Genomic DNA, 12052 nt, shown 5'->3' on the forward strand with positions numbered 1-12052 from the left:
TTATTTTATCTTTTACAATTGAAGGTTGATGGATGTCTTCATAGTCAAGAATTTTTATTCAGAGAAAAAGGAGTTTTCAAAGAAATTCAGTTTTCTTTCAGGAAACTGTTTTGTTGGCTTGTTCTGTGGCTTTCCTTTGAGTTAAATGTCACATTTCAACCACACTGCAAAGAAGCTTTCCCATAACAAAGCACTGTTCATGTGAGAGCAAAAGCAGACCCTGGGGACAGCCACTTGATGACATGAAAAAGGTCAAAAAGGAGGAGTGGGGAGAATAAATAATGTTCAGTGGGAATCAGCCAGATCCTGGGGTGCAGTTCTGGAGAGGGTAATTAAGCACTGCCATTGTTAAGCACTACAATAGAAAATGGGAAATGAGCAGGGTTTGCAGTGCAAGGGAGGATTTCTCCAGCCACCTTCACAACAGAACATGAGGTTTCAGTGGCAGTAACACAATGAGGCTCTCAGGAGCTCAGGGACACCTGGTTGGGGTTTGTGTCACCAAACAGGAGCATTCCCATCAGGGATCTGTCTGAGATAAGGACATGTTGTGCTGATACCTCATGGACAAGAACAGATCTACTTATCTGGGATAACAACATGTTTATCAAGGCTGATGCTGAACCAAGCATGAAGCTGGAACTTTGCTCTATTTCAAGAAAAGCTGATAATGTGATTTTTCTTTTCATGCAGAGGGTGTAGTCAAAAGATCCTCTTGTGATGAATTAAAAGGCAAAACATTTTTGTCACAGTACTGAATTTGTACCAAGTATGTTTCAAGTGCCACCAAGTACAAGCACACACAGCATCTCTCAGTCCTCTCAGGGCACAGGTGTGTGATGAATTTGAGATCTAAAAATAAGAGAGAGGAGAGGAGAGGAGAGGAGAGGAGAGGAGAGGAGAGGAGAGGAGAGGAGAGGAGAGGAGAGGAGAGGAGAGGAGAGGAGAGGAGAGGAGAGGAGAGGAGAGGAGAGGAGAGGAGAGGAGAGGAGAGGAGAGGAGAGGAGAGGAGAGGAGAGGAGAGGAGAGGAGAGGAGAGGAGAGGAGAGGAGAGGAGAGGAGAGGAGAGGAGAGGAGAGGAGAGGAGAGGAGAGAGAGGAGAGGGAGGGAAAGAAAAAGAAAGAAAGAAAGAAAGAAAGAAAGAAAGAAAGAAAGAAAGAAAGAAAGAAAGAAAGAAAGAAAGAAAGAAAGAAAGAAAGAAAGAAAGAAAGAAAGAAAGAAAGAAAGAAAGAAAGAAAGAAAGAAAGAAAGAAAGAAAGAAAGAAAGAAAGAAAGAAAGAAAGAAAGAAAGAAAGAAAGAAAGAAAGAAAGAAAGAAAGAAAGAAAGAAAGAAAGAAAGAAAGAAAGAAAGAAAGAAAGAAAGAGAAAAAGAAAAAGAAAAAAGAAAAAAGAAAGAAAGAAAAAGAAAAAGAAAAAAAAAAGAAAAAAAAGAAAGAGAAAGAGAAAGAAAGGAGGAGAAAGGAGAAGAGATTGTGGGTGGAATTGATGGTTAGGGTAACGTCTTTCTGGGCAGGGAGTGGAAAAACTGGAGGGAAGAAATAGGTTCCTTATGTCACCAGAATCTGCCTGGCAAGGGAATCTAGAGAGGAGACAGAGAACCTGCCATGGAGTAGAGAACTGGTCAGGCAGGGCAGCACTGCACAGGATACCTGCAAGACCCCTCAGCTGAGCCCCCTCTGTACAGACACAACTCACAGCCCACTGGAATTGCTACCAGAGTAATTCTGGATGTTTTTGGCCAGATGGTAAAGTCTCTAACTAAACAGCAGGGTTGATCTCAGCCTGGGGCAGCACATCTGCAGGTCACAATGACTCATATTCTGCTCAGAGATGAGCACCTGTAAAATTCACGTTATTTTCTCTGAAGCTGTATAATAGTTGTCAAGAAATCAGGGATACAAGATGATTATTATGAAAATGCAGTACAAAAATCAGTTGCAAATCTCAGCGAAAGCAAAGGTTTTGAAGTGTAGGATTCTGGGAGGTGGCAGTGCCAAACAGATTAAATAAACTAAAGGCAATTTGGTTGTGCATTTTACATTACACTTTATTTCCATGCAGTACTGCTTCTCGCAGTGCTTGGAAATGGGCAGACACATCTGCCTTGCACAGAGCCAGTCTGGGGCTGTTTCTTTGCTTTTGAACTGGTTTCATTTCCAAACATGAATTCAGAAATAAAGCACAAGCAGTGTTGAGAGTCAAGACATCTGCACCAACTTAGTTCCACCAGGTGGGCACTGCTACCTTCCTGAGGTCCTGGAAGTTACATAAGTCTCTGATTTTGGCAGTAATTTTAGCTAATGTGTTAAAGTCAGCCGTGGAAAAGCACAGGAAACTGCCAAAGATTTCTAAGGGTAAACCAAACATTTGAATTTACTACATTTGCTTTATGAAGAAGGCTTTTATGGCTTAGTTTTTTTGGTTTTTTTTAATATGCTAAAGCACTGAAATAAAATAGAAGTAATGAGTAAATGAAAGAAAGGGAAATGAAAATTTAGATGTGTAAATTCAAGGAGCTTGTCCCAAGAAGCAGAAAGGAATAAATCAACTAAAGCCTGTCTTCTTAAAAGGAAATACTGTTAGATGCTGAATTTGGGAGGGTTTATGCATAAAATGAGCTCTTGGGGGACTTTTCCTGCAAGATTCTAGCACAGATTATTCAAGACATCAGTGTGTGCCAGTCCTTGGTGTCCTGGGCTGAGGAAGGGAACTAAAGGGAATACCCTGAACCTTTGGAAGTGATGAACTCTGTATTGTCTCTAGAGATTCTTTGCACCACCTATTTCAGTGCAGCTTCTGACAGCAGCAGGCACCTCTGCAGAGCAGTGCAGAGCACAACTGTTGTTTTTACTGTTGTTTTTAGAGACAACAAAGATGATAAAGGTTTTAACAAAGAGTCCCCTGCCTAAATCAGTAATTCTCCATATCCTGAGTCCCCTCAAATGTGCCCTTTTTCAACATAACCACTTCAGGCCATATCTACCTGAATAAGTGTCTTTTTCCTTCACAGATTTGCCTTATGAGCAAGCCAGGAGATCAGCCTGGACGAGTCACAGCCACCCCAGCCCTCAGTCAAAAGGTAAAAGCATCTGCACGGCTGGGGAAACGTGGATTAGACTCCAAAGGGAATTACAGGAGCTCTGGGGGGGATTTATCCATGTTTTTTTGGAAAGCCGATTGTATAGGCAGTTCTGGGAGGTGTCACTGGGCAGCCACATCCTTCCTTAAACTCCAACTCATCAAGTCCATCACCACAGAGCCTTAAAAAGCTTCTTATGAGCTTTCAATCCTCTTGTGTCCATCCTGGAGCAGAGGGCAGCAGGAGTTCCAGGCCAGGAGACCTCTCATGGGTTTGGTGAGCAACTTCCTAACTGGAAAAATAACTACATTGTTTGTTTTTTTTCCATTTTCAGCTACTCAGCCATCATCCTCAACAGTTCCCAAAACAGAAGACCAGCGTCCTCAGTTAGGTGGGTGTCATTTGGTTTGAATTCTGCCTGGGTTTGTTGGATATGATGAGAAGGGCACCAAACTGCACAATCTGGTTTAGACCACTCCAGCTGGAGAGTTGGAGAGCTTTTGGAGACCACCAAAACCCCAGATGTGAATGAGGTTTGCTCTGCAGCTGGATTTGGGATGAGTGCAATATTTAAAGGCAGTGATAACCTTCCAGAATAAAAATGCTATTAAAAAAAAATCTATCTGCAGTTTAGGTACAAAGGTGGAAGGTAGAATGTCAAAAGACCCTAATAGTTGAGATGCCAGCAGCTGAAAAATGTGCATGAGCCAAAAGAAAAAAAAAAAATAAAAGGGAATGGATTACAGCCTACAGAAACCCATTTGAACTTGAAATACAACAGGAATATTTAGAGGGAAAACTGAGGAAAAAGCAGAAATTTGTGGGTTTATAGAGGAGTGGTTTAGCAAAATGGGTGCCTTTTGTGTTTTCAGAGCAGCAAATCCATGGGGTGGGACCTAATCCCTTACTGCAATTCAGCTGTATTTTGGACAGGTAGCTGGAGAGCACTACAAAGGTCCTGAGTCAGTCATGGCTTTTGTTAACAGCAAAAGGTTAGAAGGAGGAAATAAAAGAGATTTAGAGGATATTCTTAGCTCTGGAGACTTTGAGCCAGTTTTTATCACATGGATTTTAAATCATTATTCTGGTTTTTGTTATAGTTAAACAAGGCTGTGCATGACTAGGTCTCATTAACTCATGCACAGACTGCCTGGGAAGTATTATACTGATTTTTGCCCAAACAGTGTTTTATCTAATCTGCCCTTCCAACCACTAGAAACTTCCTAGAAATATACCAATGATTTATGTTAAGTCCTGAGGACCTTTTAGTGGCTGTGTGTGAGCTGCACAGATTATTTAAATGTGTAAGGAATGTAACCTGATTGTCTTCTTGGCTGTAAAAGCCACAGGGTCACTCAGTGCTTGCAGCCCATGACTTTGGCTTTGGTCCTGCTGTCACAGCCCTCCCTTTTTCCCTGTTGGATTTCAGGCCAAAATAAGTTTTCATTCCCAGAGGGAATTCCTAGAGGGAAATTCTGAGATGCTACAGGCATTGTAAAGCTGACAGAGGCTCTTCTGAAAACCCCAGTTGCAAGGTTGATCCATGGGATCCCTCACTGGAGTCCAGTGACAAAAGGGAATCACAGAGTCACGGAATCACTGAGGTTGGAAAAGCCCTCCAAGGTGATTGAATCCAACCTGTGCCCCATGCCCACCTTGTCCCCAGCCCAGGGCACTGATTGCCACCTCCAGGCCTTCCTTGGACACCTCCAGGGATGAGGATTCCACCACCAGAATGCTTCATAACAAAATTTACATTCTGAATATATGCACCTGCACATTAATGCAGTACAAAAAGCAAATGTATATCCTTGCACACCCGAGTTTGAAAGGAAAACATGCAAATACTGCATTGCAGAGGGAGAAAATTGCTTAGGTGTTGGACCTGCTGCCCCATCAGGCAGTGCACACTGCCCCTTACAAGATTCAGAAATAGTACCTGAAATATTTGACATCTCTGTTGCAGGATTTTTAATCTTTCTTTCACAATTTTGTAGATCCATATCAGATTCTTGGACCGACCAGCAGCCGACTTGCAAATCCAGGTGAGAAGGGATTTTACTGAGTTAGGAGGCTTTCCTTTCTTTCACTGCTGAGTGTCCCCACTTCAGCTTTAAGACCAGACCTGGAAGGGGATGTCCCTGGTTTTCCCATTTGTCAGCATGGCTCAGGGGGAGCTGATGGTACCCAGTGTGTTGCAGAACTTCTGAATTACACAAGGGTGGGACTGAGGAATTGAGAATCATTAAAGTTGGAAAGGACCTCCAAAGAGTCCAGCCTTTGAAACTGGAGTTTGCTTCAGTTGCCTGAACATCAGGATTTGGTTAAGGGGTGTAAGAGACCCCCTCTGGTCTCCAGAAGGGTACAAATCTCTTACCACTCTTCATCAGCTGTGTCCCAGATTCTGTTAATCCACAACGCAGTGTCATACTGGCCTTGATGAATACAAAACTTTGGGTTGAATAACCCAGCAGAAATACATAGGAAACAGAAAACAAAAACCAGGAAAGTATAATCTGTTTGCAAATAATAACTGGGTGAAACACTTCAGGAATGTTCTCCCACTTCAAGAAGGCAATGGGGTGCATTGTGGATAGGGATGTGTAGCTTAGAAGACAATCACAGACTCACAGAATCACTCAGGTTGGAAAACACCTCAAGGATCCTCGAGTGCAACCTTGGACCAGCATGTTTTTGCTAAAGACAAGGGATCTTCTGGGTGATGTGGTAGCTCTGACTGGGAGTTGTGCAGATTCCACTGCTCCAAGTCCATGGGACACTCTGTGGCTGTACAGCACCATGACCAACACCACACCCACCAGAGTGGACTGACACTGTGTGTTCCACTCGTGTCCCTTGCCTGGACAGTCCCAACAGTCGTAGTTCCACACAGATGTCCTCAGCCCACAGTGACAGTGGTCCTTTTTTCTTGTTACAACAATCTTAGGGCCTTTCAAGCCCCTGAAATTGCCAAAATGCTGATCAGTTTCCTTTCCTTTCTCCCAAGTGACATTGAGCACTGTTCTAGATTAGCTGACTCTCTAAACAGTTTTGTGTGGCAGAGGAAAGTAATTAAGTAAGTGTTAAGAATAGGATTTTCCAAATGGCCTGAGGTGGTGGGGGTTTCCAGGCAACACTGGTCTTGACTGGAAGTGGGGGCCTACATCCCTTTAATTTGGTCATAAATCATGGCTTGCCAAATTTTATCAAGTGTCCATTTGGTTGACTTCATCACTGTGGATGACACTAACACGATCTGGATTGGGATGCTTTTATAACATTTGGATATGGAATTCCTCCACACCATCATTCCTGTGCTTTAACATGTTTTGTGTGTTTATAAATTGGTGGAATTACTCTCTCATTAAAAGGAAATTGACAGCAACCATTTATTTTCATAGGACTATATATTACATTTGGAAGGCAAGTGTTTATGTTAGAACATATGTTGGATTGCTTATTCAAAAACTTGTGTTTTGTCCAGTGCTGAACTGTTTATTGATTTTCAAAGCCTAATCCTCTTGTTTTGTTTCGTGTATTAAAACTTGCATGCCTTGCTCATACCATGGATTCTTTTGTTTGTTTGTTTATTTAATGCATGTTAATGGAACAGAAGAAATTCATTAAGGCCAGTTTGGATAAATACAATTTAAATGAATATGGGTTTCAGTTGCACTGAAGTATAAACTGCTAATGGGTTTCAGATGCTGCTCTAGCTCGATATTGTAATTGCTACTATAAGCTTTCTAAAGAAAAGCTTGTTTATTATACTCACATAGCTGGTTTGGATAAAAAAAAAAAAAAAAAAAAAAAACAACCAAAAAAAAAACAGAAAGAAACCCAACCGATTCCTGGTCAGAGACGTAGTTCAGAGTTAGCACATCCAGGCTGGTTGGCAAATTCTGCTGACACCGTGCTTGTGAAACAGATTGCATTGCAAGCTGCTTCAGCTGCACTTTGCATCATTTCAGTGTTGCTTTGTTAAGAAATGCTAAGCTTCTAACATGACTATCAGTGGCAAGGCCCTTTGAAATCTACTTTCACTTGTCTACAATGGACACATTTTTGTTGCCCTACCTCACTTTTGCAAAGTTTACAGCAGACTGTTTTCTTTCTGCGGTGGAATTGGCAGAGAGTGAGAAAAATACAATAGCAGCATTTTACATCTTAATGTAAAATAATCATTTTAACTCATTTGGAGCAGAATGATGACAAGGATGTATTTTATGGACCTTTTCACTGTTCTTGCAATTGTTTTGCCCTCTGGTTGTATGCAGTGCAACAGCAAGCTAATAAGTTTCCGTTCTGCATTTCCCCAAATGCTGCAAAGGGATGATATGGTTTGGCACGGGCCCAGCTTGCTCTAAACTTCTCCATTTTGTGTGGGCTCATTCCATAGCAGGGAACACTTAGTTGCAACATAATGCTGTGAGAACAAGCAGAGTGTTACGCAAGTGAAAGCTGTTTGTGCTGAACTTTAGAGATTAGTTTCCTAAATGAGCGCTGTATTATTTCCCCATCAATTGTCTGCGCTGAATGACATTAGGTAACAATTAAATCTCCATGGAATGGCATTCTGCCACTCACATGAGGGAAAACACGACACATTACAATTATCCCTGCTCTTCAGGGTTTCGTGAGACGGTCCTGGGAGAAAGGGGCTGGTTAATAGAAAGAATTAGGAGCCAACATCACAACATTCCCTAATGGGGTCCTCGGGGAGAGCCTGCAGGATTGATGCCTTCCCATTATTAATGGCAGCCCTGACATTCCCGCTGTGTTCCTCCCCGCAGGCAGCGGGCAGATCCAGCTGTGGCAGTTCCTGCTGGAGCTGCTGTCGGACAGCTCCAACTCCAACTGCATCACCTGGGAGGGCACCAACGGCGAGTTCAAGATGACGGACCCCGACGAGGTGGCGCGGCGCTGGGGCGAGAGGAAGAGCAAGCCCAACATGAACTACGACAAGCTGAGCCGCGCCCTGCGCTACTACTACGACAAGAACATCATGACCAAGGTGCACGGCAAGCGCTACGCCTACAAATTCGACTTCCACGGCATCGCCCAGGCGCTGCAGCCTCACCCCCCGGAGTCGTCCATGTACAAATACCCGTCGGACCTGCCCTACATGAGCTCCTACCACGCGCACCCGCAGAAGATGAACTTTGTGGCTCCCCACCCCCCTGCCTTGCCCGTGACATCCTCCAGCTTTTTTGCCGCCCCCAATCCGTACTGGAATTCGCCGACTGGAGGGATCTACCCCAACACCAGGCTGCCAGCTGCTCATATGCCTTCTCATCTCGGCACCTACTACTAAGTGGGGTGGGGGGAAATAAACACCAGGCAAAAGAGCGAAGGCGCTTCTCGCTGGGGTTCGGTCGCTGAGGAGTCGCAATGAACTCTGTTGGAGTACTCCTATTAAAAGTGCCTAAAGAGACAAGTGAAGGTTTGGCTGGGGAAAAAGAAACCCAAAACCACGTTAAAAAATAGGTGTCAAAAAAAAGACTTTTTTTGTAGTAGGGATTTAAAGGAAATATCCAAGAAGTATTAAGATACTAAAATGTAATGTATATGGGCATCGACTCTGTGGACCAAACAACAATAGACTATTGTAGGTAGAAGCATGAAATGATAAGGAAAACCTACGGAAGCTGGTGGTCTTAAAAAGTTGATAAGCTTGTGTGTAAAGTTTGATATCATGCTAGTGCAAAACTGGGACTATACTACAGCAATATAAGGGTAAGTCTATAGTGACCTAACGTACAGTATATGGATCATTACAAAAGAGAGGGAAAAGGAAAAAAAAAAAAGGGAAAAAAGCCTATCTGTATTTAAAAAATAGAAACATATCAGCAGAAGAGACCGGTTAGTGTGGAAGCTGATTGGGAGTAGAACAGCAGTGTTGTAGTTAAAATCAGATGAGATCCGTTCATCAGAGCGAATCAGCTACTCAAACTGTGAAGACAACCCAAACTTTCAGATTTCTTGACAGTTTTACAGGAACCCTGAGCCAAACGTGGGAAATGAGAATGTGCTGGAGGGCAAGTGTATGATTGTAGATCAGAGGCCTGCACCTGAGAGAGGAAGCAGGAAGGAGAAAGAGGAGAATGAAGGTGGTGAGAAGGGGAGGAAAGAAACTTCTTGACCAATAGAGACTGAAAAGACTGAAAACTTTGTAGTGTTGGGACTATGAAGAAACACTTGTTTGGACTTGTGAAACATATTGCTCAGTATTATACCATTCCCAGTATTTCAGGAGGAACAGACTTGATTCAGTAGTAATAAAAAGTAGGAAAAGGGAAAAGCAGAAGAAGCGAGAAATCAGAATATGCATCTCTTTTTTTTTTTTTTACGGGAAAAAAAAAAAGCAAAACTGGAATTGTTTGATATTTAAAATTTACCAGTTAGAACCTCATCATTACTAAGGGAGTTTGTTTCCTATTGGTTAGAGCAAGAGACAACCCCTGACTGCCAGAATCAGAAATCACCTGAGTATTTTTGTTAGGCGGGCGCCAGTTTTTCTTACCGAGTCGCGAACGCTGTGCGTTTGTCAGAATGAAGTATACAAGTTCAATGTTATTTTTTTTTCCTTTTTATATAATTATTATATAACTTATGCATTTATACACTACGAGTTGATCTCGGCCAACCAAAGACACACACACACACACAAAAAAAAAAAAGCAAAAAAAAGGGACAATCCAAAAAAACTATTGTGGCCTTGAATTTTAACTCTGTATGCTTAATGTTTACATTATGAACATATTAGTCCTTAGATTGCAGAATGTATGTAATAAAATAAGCTTGGCCTAGCATGGCAATTTCAAATTGACACTGTGGTTTGCATTTGTGTTTGCAATTTTTGTGTGTCACACCCATGACAGATCTGCTACTCGCCAGGTTAAAATAGGCCAGGCTTTTTGGGCTGTGAAAATGTAGGAGCAAACAGCCTGAGTGTAAAGTGCACAGGTGCTGTGTGTCTTCTTTTCCAGACAGTTCTGCTGAAACACTTCCAGCCCTTTTGTGACAGTGCCTTGCCATCCCTGTGCTGAGCTTCTCTGGCCCAGACATTGCAGCCATCCCCAATTAATTCATCGACAGCTCCACGCCCAGGACTGGAAATGAAGCCTAAGGGAGGCCTCTAAGGAGGAATATTCATACTCAGAAACTATCTTTTGTTGCCATGAAGTTGTGCTGCAGAGTCTCAGCCTGAGATGTACCTTCCTCCTGAATCGTGTGTTGAATTGCTTTGCCCCCCTTGCCCTTAATACATTCTGTATCATTATTAGTAAATAAAGTGAATCATGAACAATTTCCATTATTCCCCACTTTAGATGGGGTGTATGGCAGCCTTGTTCATTCATCATTGCAGCCCATCCTGGCTGCTTGCAAAGGGCAGCGATTTTTATTTTTCTCTTCTAGCTTCAGAGGCTTCCCACTCTGTACCCTGGGCCCCAAAACTGCATCTGGTGCCTACTGGCATAAATCCATTCTTCCCCGACACCATCTGAAGAACTGGTCTGGAAAATCAGCCCTGACATTTATGAGTGGCTCTCCACAGTGTTTGCTGCAGGAATCCCAGAAAGCTCAGCCCTCTGTATCCCTCCTTCTGGCTGTTCTTTTGTGCCCTTTTTCCCCAGACAAAATGGGTGTGGTTTCAGGTTTTATAGGAAATATTCTGCATATCCATTTTTTCGGTAGCAATGAGACCCAACTCACCAGATTTTGTGTTAAGAGTGTCTTGGTGGCCATTTATAAGCACAGGATTGTGTTACCAATATGTGAGACCTGAGCAGGGAAATAAGCACTGTAAGTCTCTATTTCTAAAAAAAAAAAAAAAAAAGAAAAAAGAAAAAAGTAAAAAATGAACTCTCAGAAAAGTAAAAAATGAACTCTCAGAAAAGGTCAGACACTATTTTAGAAAGTTATGGAGTTATGGCAGGCACACCTACGTGTGACTATAAAGATAATAATTTGCCTTTCAGTGAAAATAAATCTACAGATCCTCACTGTCTGCTCCATGTGTACTTCCAACCCAAAATGGTAAGTGTATTTTTATACCAGCTTTTAATTAAACGCTAAAAATCCAGATTTAAATAAGGTCTTAGTTTAGATGGGCAAGGATGTGCTTGGAGGCCTCCAAAGCATCCCCAGTGCTCACAGGGCTGCCTGCAGGATTTCCAGCTTGTCCTGTACAATGGGAACAACATCCTGGCATTGGGGTCCAGAGCCTGGGACAGGGATGGAGCCAGAGCTGATGGAGTCCCTGGTGTGAAGAGTAAAATCCTCGAGCTGCTCACTGGTCAGCATTGTAGAGCTACACTTTCCTCCAGGACCTGCTCCCTGCCTTCCAGGAGCCTCGGAAAACGCGGATTTTGCAAGAGGGAAGTGAAGGATGGAGAGACCCTGCTGCTGCTGCACTGGGATTGTTTGTGGGTGTCCCTGTGACCCTGCAGGGATGTCCCCAGCACAGGCAGAGCTGAGGAACTCCGTGTCCCTACCATGAGAGACGTTCAGTGAAGCTCAGACAGACCCCAAGACCTTGGCTGGATCTTCTCTGTGCCATTCAGCACCTGGACAACACGGCCCTGATGTGCCCACATTTGCAGAAAATGGGAATATTAATAACTTTAGCCTTTTTTTAAAATTAGAGGGTTTTTTACAGTCAGTTGTCAGCCAAGCTGCAAATCTTACCCAGATTCCAAGGAGTCCACAGTTGATTCCACAACCCTTTTAAACTGCCCACAGAAACACAGGGATCGTTAGGGATTTTGACTTTCTTTCTGCAAATTTTTCTATCTCAGACTATTTCTTTCCCCAGCTAAAATATAATTTGAAAATTAATTTCTTATCACAGGTGTATTAAAGGTAAAATAAACCACTTTACCTACATCTTATGATTAGTCATCCCATGATCTTTTTCTGTGCCATCTTCTCAAGTTTTGGTCACATTAGGAAAATAGTCTCTGACAACCT

General features: G+C 42.7%; 1 protein-coding gene across 4 annotated transcripts in view; it reads left to right on the forward strand.

Moving 5' to 3' along the window:
* The window catches only part of ERG (ETS transcription factor ERG), a 138082-nt gene extending 128178 nt beyond the window's left edge, over positions 1–9904 (forward strand). For all 4 annotated transcript variants that reach the window (XM_014880649.2, XM_088160480.1, XM_088160481.1 and 1 more), the window contains 4 exons: positions 3011–3079; positions 3414–3470; positions 5077–5124; positions 7873–9904. In XM_014880649.2, coding sequence (XP_014736135.1) covers positions 3011–3079; positions 3414–3470; positions 5077–5124; positions 7873–8393 — 695 coding nt within the window. In that variant the 3' untranslated portion in view covers positions 8394–9904. The remainder of the gene's footprint in view (positions 1–3010; positions 3080–3413; positions 3471–5076; positions 5125–7872) is intronic.
* The last annotated feature ends 2148 nt before the right edge of the window (positions 9905–12052 follow it).

The sequence above is a fragment of the Sturnus vulgaris genome, chromosome 2 (assembly GCF_052056855.1).
Source record: "Sturnus vulgaris isolate bStuVul1 chromosome 2, bStuVul1.hap1, whole genome shotgun sequence".
In the NCBI taxonomy this organism is placed as follows: domain Eukaryota; kingdom Metazoa; phylum Chordata; class Aves; order Passeriformes; family Sturnidae; genus Sturnus; species Sturnus vulgaris.